We start from the raw sequence: 12,189 nt of genomic DNA on the forward strand, positions 1-12,189 counted from the left end.
CGATTTTTTTTTATTTTTTTTTTTGAAGATCCAGATCTGGATACGATAATTTTAAAAGTGATTCTTCACCATTGAGGGATAAGACCAAAAAATAATATACAGTCAACCCTCCAATACCACAGGGGGTTTAGGTTCCTGGAAAATTCTGCGACAATTAAAACCGCAATCGTGAAAACCAAGGGCCAATAGGAAGAGGGGGGTTTAGTTCCTGGACTTTGAGGAAGATCGACAGCAGCCAGAAATATACACATTACAATTGAAATAAACATGTAAATGCAATAAATACAGTGTAAATTTAACAAAAACACAAGTTTTACCTTTTAAATTTATTCCAAAGCAGCGAGGTGGGTGAGGGTAAACATATTATGCACTCTTGTTCGTACTGTTCTCTGCTGTAAATAGGAAATGCAAGACTTCGCCCAGAGATGATGATGATGCTGTTATTGGGGTGGGGGGTGGGGGGGGGGTGGTGTCGGTTCGAAAGATGTGGATGTGGAACTTGCGATGGCTGTTGGAGCACGACAGTCGCCTGCTGTATTTCCACATAGAAGAAGGCTCGTACTCTCCTTGGTGATCTTGATCCAGAGCGGATCTTCCCTGCTTGGACAGGAACGTATGAGATGGCATCCTCTTCCAAAAGAATCACGTCTTAGGCATTAAAAACCTGCTCTGCCATTAATCCCTTCGCCTCGATTCGTTCCATGAGCCGTGGTTGAACTGGAGCCTTCGGCCCCGAGTGCCTCATGAAAACATCGGTAAATCTGCAACGGTTTCTCCTGTACACCGGTCCACAGTCTGAGTAAATCCACAATGATTTTTTCCATACATCAGTCTATTCAAAGGCTTGTTTTTTTTCTGTTTGGTCCTCGACCCAAATATTTATCACTTTTTCCTTCCTTTCATGGTGAGATCACAGGATTGGAATGATCCTTTTGCACTTCGCTAGCAGGAACCCTTGCACTGATATCTGATTCAGTTACACACAGTTGATTCATTGATTCGGTCATGGCGGCCCACAGATGCCACACTTTCACTTCTTCCTGACGTATCTAACAACTCAATTTCTTCACACAATGTAATAACCTTTCTCTGCCTTTTGGCACGATTAATTTTGTCCATCGTTTTAAGTTTGGGTGCCAAGCCTGGTGTTGGTGTAGTGGTTCGGGTAGCGGCTTGGGATCCAAAAGATCCTGAGTTCAAGCCCCGTTGGCCGCTTTAATTAATACACACCAGGAGGTTGACTCAGCCTGTCATCCTTCTGAGGTCGGCGAAGTGAGTACCAGTTGTACTGTGCCCGGTGTATGCCCCGGTTAAAATAGGTGTACCATATCCCTGTGTCGTAAGAGGCGACCAGGGTTGCGTCAGGAAGGGCATCCGGCGTAAAACCTGTGCCAAATCACTATGCGGATCATAATGGATGATCTGCTGTGGCGACCCCTAACGGGAGCAGCGGAAAAAAGAAGAAGAAGAAGAGTTTTAAGTTTGGGTGCCATTATTAACGGTTGTGTGTCCACTCGATCTTGTAGATCTAGTATTGCAGGATCTCCACATGTCCTTTCCTGTTCAATGATGATTCGTTATTTAATTTAGCTTCGTTCCCATATGCTGGTCTGATTGCTGCAATTAACGGTGTGCGAAAATCAGCAAAAGGCTCATAATGGGAGGTAATCGTACACGCGGACGCAGTTTGGGAGCCATTATTTACTGGTGTGTGTCTACTAGATCTTGTAGGTCTCGTATTACAGGAGCTCCGTATGACAATTCATTACTTAATTCAATTTAGCTTCGTTCCCATATCCTGGTCTGATAACTGCAATGAATGGTGTGCGAGAAACAAGAAAAGGCTTGTAATGAGAGATAATCATGCATCTGGACGCAAACAATGACTTGCCTCAGCTCAAAAACCATTATTGGCCGAAATTAAATGCCCCGATGATGAAATCGGAGCACAATAGGTTGTCCGCGATTGGTAGAAATCTGCGATATTGGAACCCGCGATATTTGAGGGTTGATTATGTAACACAATATCTCAAAAAGTTATGGATGGATTCGGTACGTGACAAGGATGAATCGATTCGATTTTGGTGGAGATGTGAATCTGCATTCGGATACCAGAATTAATTTTTTTTTTAAGTTGTTCTTGACCATTGAGGTGGGGCCAAAAACGATATGCAGCATGATATTTCAAAAAGTTGAGGATTTGTCCAGATTTGGCCGATCAGTGGGATACAAAACATAAACTGTTCAGTCTGGCGGAGGTATGCGCTCTCGTGTGTGTGTGCGTGCGTGCGTGCGTGCGTGCATGCGTGCGTGTCTGTCTCTCTCTGTCTCTCTCTCTCTCTCTCTCTCTCTGTCTGTCTCTCTCTCTCTCTGTCTGTCTCTCTCTGTCTCTCTCTCTCTGTCTGTCTCTCTCTCTCTCTGTCTCTCTCTCTCTGTCTCTCTTTCCTGGTTCTACTTCTTTATGCAAGCTCATGAACCTTTGTGCATATTTGATTGGTAGTTTTGGAGCATGTCAGCTCAACAAATTATCTTTCCTTGATTCTGATTTTTAACTAATCTATTGCCACTAAATTCTCACAGGACCGCCATGCCAGTCAGCATTCCCCGGACCATGGGTACGTTCGAGAAATGCCGTTTGCTACTCATTCCAGCAGGGTCACCACAGAATCCTCACCACGTAATGCTTACGAAAACCCGGAGGACACCCGACGCCCACCGTCAAACCTGACTCGTGAATATGCACTTCAAGGTCAACCGTCTGAAAGAGTTGGGACAGATTACAGGCGTGGATACAATGATAAACCTGGTGAGAACTACAGGGCTTACCCAGAGGCACAAAGCCAAATTTATAATGGCCGAGGTCTACCGACGTATGAGGAACGAAATGTCCGTGGTTATGGTGAGACCTCCAGCAATAGCTGGAGAGATCGGCCTCCACAGTATGGTGACCATCTACCACAAAATTATGGGGAGAGACCTCGTCAAGCATATTCTGATCGTTCACAGAACTACAGTGAGCGTGCACTTCAAAATGCAGCCTCACTGCCTCAAGTATATGATGAACGGTTTATACCAGAGAGGAATGAGCGCAAATTTTCAGATGGTGAACACGAGTCGTGGAAGCCCAGGCAGTATGACAATCAGGCTGAGCAATCTTCAGGACTGCAACGCTTGGACGGCTCTTACAGTTACCAACGGCGGCCTAGTCCTGAAGTTCCACCCCACAGTTCATACAATGCACCATTGAGAAGCTACGAGGTAGATGTTAAAATACCACCTGGACCCATACAACCTCCTGCAAATGTCTCAACTGGTGTACGTATGACCGAGCCACAGCGTGACATTCCCAAAGCTCCGGGGTCACAATGGCCATTAAAACAGCACACAAGCAGCGCGTCTGGTGACGATTCTGACAGCGAACGCGTCGTCCCCAAATCTGTAATTGGCAGGGTGAAGATGTTTGAGGCACAGCGTCCCAAGGTGAGTTATTTCCTGTTTTTTTTTTTTGTGTGCTCAGCCGATTCATTGAATTAGTTGCTCTTCAAGTGTGTGGTGGTTTGAGCACGTTGCTGTGCGCAGTTTCTGTTCATATCAACTGTTTTTGATGCAATTTATTTTCAACAGATAGGTTTCTTTGCTTTTTTTTTTTGTCTTTCTTCTAATTGTCCTTTTCAAAATCAGGGTGATGTTTCCATCAGCCAAGTTGGTGTCACCGACTTGCAACCAGCATCTGTTCAAGAACCACAAGTGCAGGCATCCAGGTGTGGCACCCAGTTGATATTTCCATTTTACTTTTAAGGGTGATTTTGGGATTTTATGTTTTTCATTTGTTGAACTATAGGGGGAAAAAATATTTTGTTTTGTTTTGTTTTTGTTTGCCTTTTCGGACTTTCTTTGCAGTTTCACAGATGCCAACCCTCCCGATTTCATCGGGAGGCTTCCGAAAATTCACCCAAACTCCCGCCCTTACGATCACTATCCTTATCCTCCCGAAATTTTGATATTTTTGCACTGTTCACTAATCAGAATGTACTAGTATGAGAATTGAATGAAAAGCATCGTCTGCTACGTATAGCATGTGGTAACTCCATAACGTTCGCTGCTACCAAATTGTACGTAAAAAATTGCAAATTCAAATGAGGAGCAGCGAAACATTGGGTCTGGATCTCGCTTATGCGATCATGCACTGAGATTTAGTGCATGCGGTGTGTGTGCAATACAGTGCATGCGGTATGTATGCACAGTGTATATGCATGCGATACGCTCACTGCATGCAGCTGGGCCCCGTACCAGCCCGGCGGTCGCGACCACCGTGCAGTGTTTAACAGCCGCTAGAGTTCTACGAGTCGCGCTGCAGCTGTGGAGCATCGACTTCGAAGTTACCGATGCTTCAAGCCCTCGATGTTGATTACGAAATGGCAGAAAAGAAGCTTACGAAGACCAAGAAATGGTCTCAGAAGTACAAGACCGAATACAGTCTCCAATACCCGTGTATTCGAAAGTCTGAAAGAGGAATTCATCATGCGTATTGTACAGTATGCAGCGTTGATATTTCAGTTGAGCACGGAGGTCGCGATGATATTCGGAAGCACGTTGGAAGCAAACGGCACACAGACATTGCAAAGGAGAGATCTTCGAGCACGAGTACCGGTACACTTCTGAATTATTTCACCAAACAAGGGACAAGCGAGGAAGAGGATGTTACCCGAGCGGAACTTCTCTTTAGTGGATTTATTGTGGAACATAACTTGCCCATATCAGTCTCAGATCATGCTGGACCTCTATTTCAAAAGATGTTTCCAGATTCAAAAGTTGCTTCAAAGTATGGATGTGCAAGAACAAAAACTTCAGCAATAATTGGTGAGTTGTCAAATGTTACTGCTTCATCTGTTGCCGATATTGCTAGACTAGCTCCATTTAGCCTAGCTACAGACGGTAGCAATGACAGTGGTGAGGCCCAGCTATATCCTGTCCTGATTTCGTACTATGACAACAGTGCTGGGATTGTGAAGCAAGGTTTGCTAAGTTTGCCTGCGTGCAAACAAGATTCCACTGGAGAAAACATTTTCAAACTGCTTGATCATGAGTTCAGTGACAGGAAAATTCCGTGGGGAAATTGTGTTTCCTTTTGTGCTGATAATGCCTCTGTCATGGTGGGCAAGCACAAAGGAGTCGCTGCTTATATCCACAAACAAAATCCAGAGTGCTACATCATGGGATGCCCTTGCCATATGATGCACAATACGGCCAAGAAGGCGGCTCAGGCCTTACCCATTGAATTAGATGACTTTCTCATCGATATTTACTACTACTTGGACAAAAGTAGTAAACGCGTCAAAGGAGTGAAAGCACTGCAAGAACTCTGTGATGCCCCGACACACAAGATTCTGAAGCATGTCGCAACAAGGTGGCTGTCCCTTGGTCAGTGCCTAGACAGGCTGATTGAACAGTTGGAGCCACTTCGCCTCTTCTTCAAAGAAGAAGTACGAAGAAAAATGCAACCAACTGTAGCCAAGACTCTAACAACGAGCAAGAAGGACGGCACTGTATCTACTGCCAGTACTGTCACTGCAGGATCATGCACTAGTGGAGCAGCATTCACCACTACCACTGCAGTATCTGCTGCGAAGAAGACAGCAGGGACAGCACCAAAACCAATGCTGAGAGCAGGTAGCATCACCAGCCCTTCATCACGTTCATCTACAAAGCAGATCCCTTCAGAGTCGAGAAAGACTGTGATAGTCCCATCTACAGGCAAAGAAGGACCCAAGTTAAGTTCTGCTTTTGCCAAATCACTTGATAGAAGCTCAGCAAAACCTTCGAATCAGAGGTCTTCTTCCTTGGCTGCACCTACCTCAAGCTCTCTCCTCAAACGTAAAATTGGATCTGGTACTACGAGTCTGACCTCTTCTGCTGGCAGTAAACGCAAGTGTGATCGCCCTGCGGCTAAGTGTACTACGAGTTCTACAACTAAAAGCGCATCTTCCTCAAACACTGTGCAGGAATCTAGAGAAAAACGTGTCAACAGGATGTTCTTGTCTCCACAAACAAAACTCTATTGTTTCTTCCTTCGATATGCTAACAAGCTTTTTGAGAAGGGGAATCTTCTGCTCCAAAGAGACGAACCCTGTATTCATCTCCTGCACGGAGAATTGAATGGTCTTCTGAAAGATATCTTCGTACGGTTTTTGAAACCATCGGTGTCATCGGTTGCTCTGGTAAATGTACCCTTCTCTGACAGAAATCATCAGAAGAATGATGAGGACCTCATGATTGGGAACGATGCCAAACTGTATATAAGGGAACAAAGGAGTCTCAAGAAATCCACCTTCACTCTGAGTGAGTCAGACGTCCAAGGTTTCTTCAGTGCAGTTCGCTCATATTATGTGAAAGCCTGCAATTACATCTTCAAAACCTGGCCGCTAGATGATGAATTAGCCAAGCATGCTCAGGTGCTGGATGTTAAGCTACACCAAGAAGTGGGGTTTGACTGTGTGGAGTTTTTCATCAAGAAATTCCCCTGTCTGTTCAGTGGCGGTGATAGTGACATAGACAGTCTTGAGAGTGAATTTGCTCACTACCAGGCAGACGCCTCCATAGCTACAATTGCTACTGAGACAGTGAGAGTGGATGAGCAGTGGCATCGGATTTCACAGCTCACAGATCCCTGCACTGGTGCCAAGAAGTATCCTAATTTGAGCAAAGTGATGAAGGGAATCTTGGTCATTCCTCATTCGAACGCATCATGTAAGCGGGCACTCAGTCTTGTACGGAAGAATCATACTGAATTTCGTCCCAATTTGAGTGTCAAAACCCTGGAAGCTCTCTTAATTGAAAAACTAGCTCATAGCACCCCTTGCTACCAGAGAGAATACAGCAAAGACATAATCAGAAGGGCTAAAAGAGCCACACAGCTGTCACTCAGCAAAGCTGCCATGGAAAAAGCAAGCAGCAGTAGTACCAGCCAGTAAGGTAAGAAAAATATTGCTTCTTTTGTGCTTTTTGTTAATCTTTGATTGTCCCCTAACTTACTAATATTAACATACATGTAACATTAAAAAGTGCACAATTTTCCCCTTTTTTTTTTTGTTCAAAAAGTGGGAATTCTTAACATGTTAAATGCTCCAAAATAGGGATCAGAGGGCACTAGAGAGCGTCTAGAACCCCAGAGCTTCCAGGGCCCTAAGGCGGGCCCTGGACCCCGCCGCAAGGGTCGAGTGCTCCGCGCTCGAGATGTGCGCTTCGCGTACATTATTTGGTGTCGGTTGCAAATCCTCCCTAATTCTGATTTCCAAAAGTTGGCATCTCTGCAGTTTTAGGATCCACGACAATGTGTATTGATAAACGCATTTCCGGAAGCGTCGTCGTGAGGATGTATTCATGCAGTAAACCAGATTTGGTAACATTATGAAGGGCTGAAGCTTGAAACCTCAGCCACACCTCACTTCCCATGGCAGTTGATACTCTTACGTGTGGTGTAATGGGTTAGAAGTTAGATCGTCGGCTCTAAGTCTGGGAGGTCAGGGGTTCGAACCCAGGCTAAGTCCTACCAAAGACTAAAAATGGTGCATGCTGCTTCCTTGCTTAATGTTCAGCATTTAAAAAGGATAGATCATGGATTAGCAAACATAAGTTGACAACCATTGTGCAGGTTTATGTTTACCCTATTGTTGGATGGGCCTAATGTCCTCCTTCATCGAAATTCCTTGGAATGGAACTCCTATTTATGTATTTGAGATGTGGAGGGATGACAAGAACATGCAATGCTTCATTTAGTCTTTGGGAACTTTTAGCTCATCATTTATCTGATGTTTTATTTTATCTGAATGTTGTGGTTTTATTAATTTATTTTTGGTTATGCCCTCTTTTTTGTGATCAACGTTGGCGATGAGTTCATTGCTCACGTGGATGGTTGGTGAGGATGTTCATCTTTATGGGAACATAATTATTAGGACACTAAGGGGAGAAAGGGCACTGATTTTTCAATGCTTTTCCTCTTTATTGCCAAGAAGTATTTAAAGATTTTTTTTGTTGTTGTTGTTGTTGCTTGGATGGAGAAGTTGTTTTAAAATATTCACAGTTTGTTTCAAAAGTCCTGAGGTCAACCATGCTGTGTGCACACTGCAGGACATTGGAGGCATTACGGCCTGCTAACCGTTATGAGCAAGATGAGGAAGCCAGGCCTGAAGTTTACCGGCAGCAGCAGTCATATTACCCTCGATCTGAGCAGGATCACGGGGTGATGCCATCGGCTGGGCCTCCCTCAGGTCGCGTGGATCAGTTGGCTGACTCTGCTCACGGCCTGACATCGAACCAACTTTCTAGCAGGTGAGTTGTGGTCTACTTTTCTGGTTTCATACGGAGGGGTTTGGGTGGGGAAGGTTTTCTTTCGTGCTTGGCTTTGTGTTTGATGCTTATTTTGTTCCTGATGAGGGTGCACAGTTTGTCCATTATGCAAGTTCTAAAAAAAAAAAATTGGGGGGGGGGATGTGACAACTAAAAACATCGGAAGTGGAAGCAATACAACAAAGGTGGGGATGCTTTGAGCAATCTTGCATATTTGGTGGGGTGGTTTGCTGCTGGTGCAGAATTTCTGCCACAAGTTGTGGCCTTAAGTGGCTGCATTGGCAGAATCATGATTGGAGGCTTTTTTTTTTTCTCGTCTCATCCCTCCATGAGAGAGATGGGCTTGGACTGCGTGACCAATTCCCTCATTGCATCACTTAATGGTTTGACTGTCCACAGGTATTTAATCCATAATGATTCTGAGAAGCACTGGTGGGGAATGGAGTATTATCAGTCAAAGTAGAGTTGTAAACCAGAGCTGAAGTTAATGGCAGACTTTATTTGAATTCTGGACAATTTTTTTTTCTCATAAATAATAGGGTAAACATAAACAGGTAGCAATTTATAAGTCATTTTGATATTGAAGGACAATTGAAAGGAGTGAATGTCTGAGTAAATGGGGGGAAAAATGTTTTTGTGAAATAAAATTTTTCACAGTTGCTGCTCAAACGCTGCTGACAGTTTTTTGCTCTGAGAATTTGTCAGTCAGACTTGCTGAAAATGAAAGCGGTACCCGCTGTGAGTGAAACGATTCTGTCCTCTGAGAAGCCAGTAAATTGTTCAAACATGACAGAGGTTATGAGGGAACTAAACTTTTATGGGATTAGTGGCTCACTGGTTTATGCCGTAGTGCCATGCTTATTAAATACCAGCAAATTCAACCTGTCGCTTCGCTGACAGGAATATTATAGAGGGGGGGGGGAGACACAGAGAGACAGACGGACAGGCAGTGGGAGAGGGGGAGAGGCGGGGGGGGAGGGGGAGAGATGGAGGAGGGGGAGGGGGAGGGTTGGAGAGATGGAGAGAGTGATCCCTCACCCCATGTCACTATATAATGGTGTGGGAGGGAGAATGGAAGTGGGGAAGGAAAGGGGTGTTTTTTGTTCACGAAATAATATTTTCACGAAAAATATAAGTGACCACTATATTCATTATTGTTGTGTGTGTGTCTGTCTGTCTGTCTGTTTGTCTGTCCCGAGCATAGCTCCGTGGGTTTTGATCCGATCCTGATGAAATTTTGGTGGGAGGTTTACAGTATATCATGATCTATTTGTGTTTTCCTGAAAATGGGCATGGTGCGCCAATTATGGGCGGAGCCACGCCCAAAAAACGTGTTTTTAGGGGTAGCCGATTTCAATTTGCATCTTCTCTTAGGGGTTTTGTCGAATCAGACAGGGGTTTCGGTATTTGGTTAGCCCCACGGAGCTCGATTTTTCATTTTCGTGTCAAGATCACAAGGTCACAAACTTAGAAAATTGCAATTTTGACGTAAAAAATTTCTTCTCCAAGGGGTTTGTCGAATCTGGCAGGGGTTTCGGTATTTGGTTAGCTCAATGGCACCTGCATAGCCCCACAGAGCTCGATTTTTCATTTTCGTGTCAAGGTCACAAGGTCACAAACTTAGAAAATTGCGAATTGTGTTTTTAGGGGGTAGCCGATTTCAATTTGCATCTTCTCCTAGGGCGTTTGTCGAATCTGGCAGGGGGTTCGGTATTTGGTTAGCCCAATGGCACCTGCATAGCCCCACGGAGCTCGATTTTTCATTTTCGTCCCAAGGTCAAGGTCACGAATTTAGAAAATTTCGAATTTTGACATAAAAATCAGACGACCGCCCAAACTTTGAGAGCTGGGATGACAATATTTTTTATGCATAATCTTGAGGTCACTCCCCACCTAAAGTCTTGAAACCATTTTTCTCTATCTCAAACACCTTGCCCGTGGCGCCCCCTTCAAGTTTGTTTTTACACTGATTTCATCAAAGTATGGATAATCCGAGGAGTGTGAAATGCCATATAGCCTATATGATGTTATATTGTTCCTGGAATGTTCCAGAGGAAGTTTTGCACCAAAGGTCATAATCCTTGACCTTTGACCTTTAAAGTTCACAAAGGTTAAATTTTCAAAGTTGTGGGAATCGAACCGGGTTTTCGATCTTCTTCGACGAACTAACTCCATTAAGCTATAGCACGTATCCTGTTTCCTTATTTTAATGTCCACAACATTGTTTTGTGACCTTTAAAGGTTCTGCAAAGGTCAAAATTTTAAAGTTGTTGAACGAAACCGGGTTTTCGACATTTTGCAGCTAATAACCTGTCACTCGTACCACATCATGTTGATCATTTTTATAACTTGGTCAAACATTATCACATTGTCTCATTCTTGACTTCTGGAACAATCTACATCGTCAAATACCACTCGTGAACCATCGTCGTCTTCAGACTTGTTGCACTTGCGTTTGATTGGGTAACTTGAGGGGAAGGGGACGGGTAGGTCTTGTCTTCCGGCATGTAACTAACTAAGGCAGCTAGACCACGCGGCTAATTAGGTAAATTGGAATCAGACAAAAAGACCCTAACCGCATGGTCGAAATATTGGCGTCTATGGTCCATTAAGCAACCCGTCGACTTCGGAGTTATCCGGAGTGACTACCTTCAATTCCGGGTGTTCGGTGGGAGACGGCCCAACTGCTCCATCTAGCGGTCGTTCCTCGCCCCCGAACTACAACAGTATGCCCTCTACCGAGTGCCCTTCTAGTTTTCCCTGTTTTCCTCAAGTTTAGTTTTAGTACAAAGTGGATGTGGACTGGCTTTGCATTTTGAGATACGTTCTAGTTTACTTTGAGTTGTGATCACAAGTTTTTGTCGATTTTTTGTAGAATATGAATTGAGGATTGCTAAATGACAGGCTTGGTTACTTCTCACCCAAACTAAGTTGCGTTAATAACAGTCAATGTTGTGATAATTGTAGAAAACACTCATGGAGGCTTTGAGTAAATTGTTGCCCAGAACATCCATAAATTTTAACTCCTGAATGTGTTGAAGAATTGCACAGCTCGAAGTCTTCTGTGAATGGGTATGTTAACTTGGCAAATCGTACTGCTTGGCATTAACTTGCCGATCCTCGGATCAACCAACTCCTCCATGTTAGACATCTTTTTTGGGTCTTCCAGTCCTGGGTTTGTCCGATTCTTGTGATCATTGATGGACAATTCATTCCTTCTTGAGACAAACGAAAGGAAATTGGATGACTATTATCCAGCCATTTTCTGTGTATTCGGCTAACATCAGATTTGACCACACGTGGTGAATTTTGTCAAATCAAATCGGCTTACATGCACTCGCTATTACTACCGAGCTGTGCGGTGAAATTCTGTAACCTGTCCTCCCTCTTCCCTTTAAATTGGTGTGAAATTTTGACTTTTTTGAGGGGGGTGCTCATATGATGTGCGAGCAAGACTTTGTGATTTGTAGATTTTTGACATCTTTCTACAAATAGGCACAGCAGTTGAAATCGACCATCTTGGCAGCTCATTTTGAATGCCATCCTTGCAGCATCACTCTGTGTGTGAAGCAACCATGGTCGATTGCTAAACTTGCGGTTATAACATGCTCATAATTCCTGCATTCCGATCTTCCGGGCTTGTTGCACTGTTGCACTGCACTTCACGTCACGTTCCGTGCATCTCTTGCTCACTTTGAAGTTTTGTTTTAATCTCTACTTTCACCGTCCCTGCACGCCATGCCTGGGTTCTTATGCTGTGCAAGTGCTTTTCCGAGGAGAGCGTTTTATTGGTAAGCACCGTGTGGTTAATGAGCATGTTTGAAAACTGGTAATGTTAAGGAA

At 44.1% G+C, this 12,189-nt stretch overlaps 1 protein-coding gene across 4 annotated transcripts in view; it reads left to right on the forward strand.

The window, feature by feature from the left end:
- TJP1 (tight junction protein 1) overlaps positions 1-12,189 on the forward strand; it is a 141,394-nt gene that overhangs the window by 121,603 nt on the left and 7,602 nt on the right. For 2 of the 4 annotated variants that reach the window (XM_085850463.1, XM_085850462.1), the window contains exons 23-26: positions 2,581-3,480; positions 3,682-3,761; positions 8,128-8,328; positions 12,111-12,137. In XM_085850463.1, coding sequence (XP_085706589.1) covers positions 2,581-3,480; positions 3,682-3,761; positions 8,128-8,328; positions 12,111-12,137 — 1,208 coding nt within the window. The remainder of the gene's footprint in view (positions 1-2,580; positions 3,481-3,681; positions 3,762-8,127; positions 8,329-12,110; positions 12,138-12,189) is intronic. The other 2 variants (XM_085850461.1, XM_085850464.1) reach the window with 2 other exon arrangements.

The sequence above is a fragment of the Eptatretus burgeri genome, chromosome 12 (genome assembly GCF_056783735.1).
Source record: "Eptatretus burgeri isolate ZD-2024b chromosome 12, Ebu_testis_v1, whole genome shotgun sequence".
In the NCBI taxonomy this organism is placed as follows: Eukaryota; Metazoa; Chordata; class Myxini; order Myxiniformes; family Myxinidae; genus Eptatretus; species Eptatretus burgeri.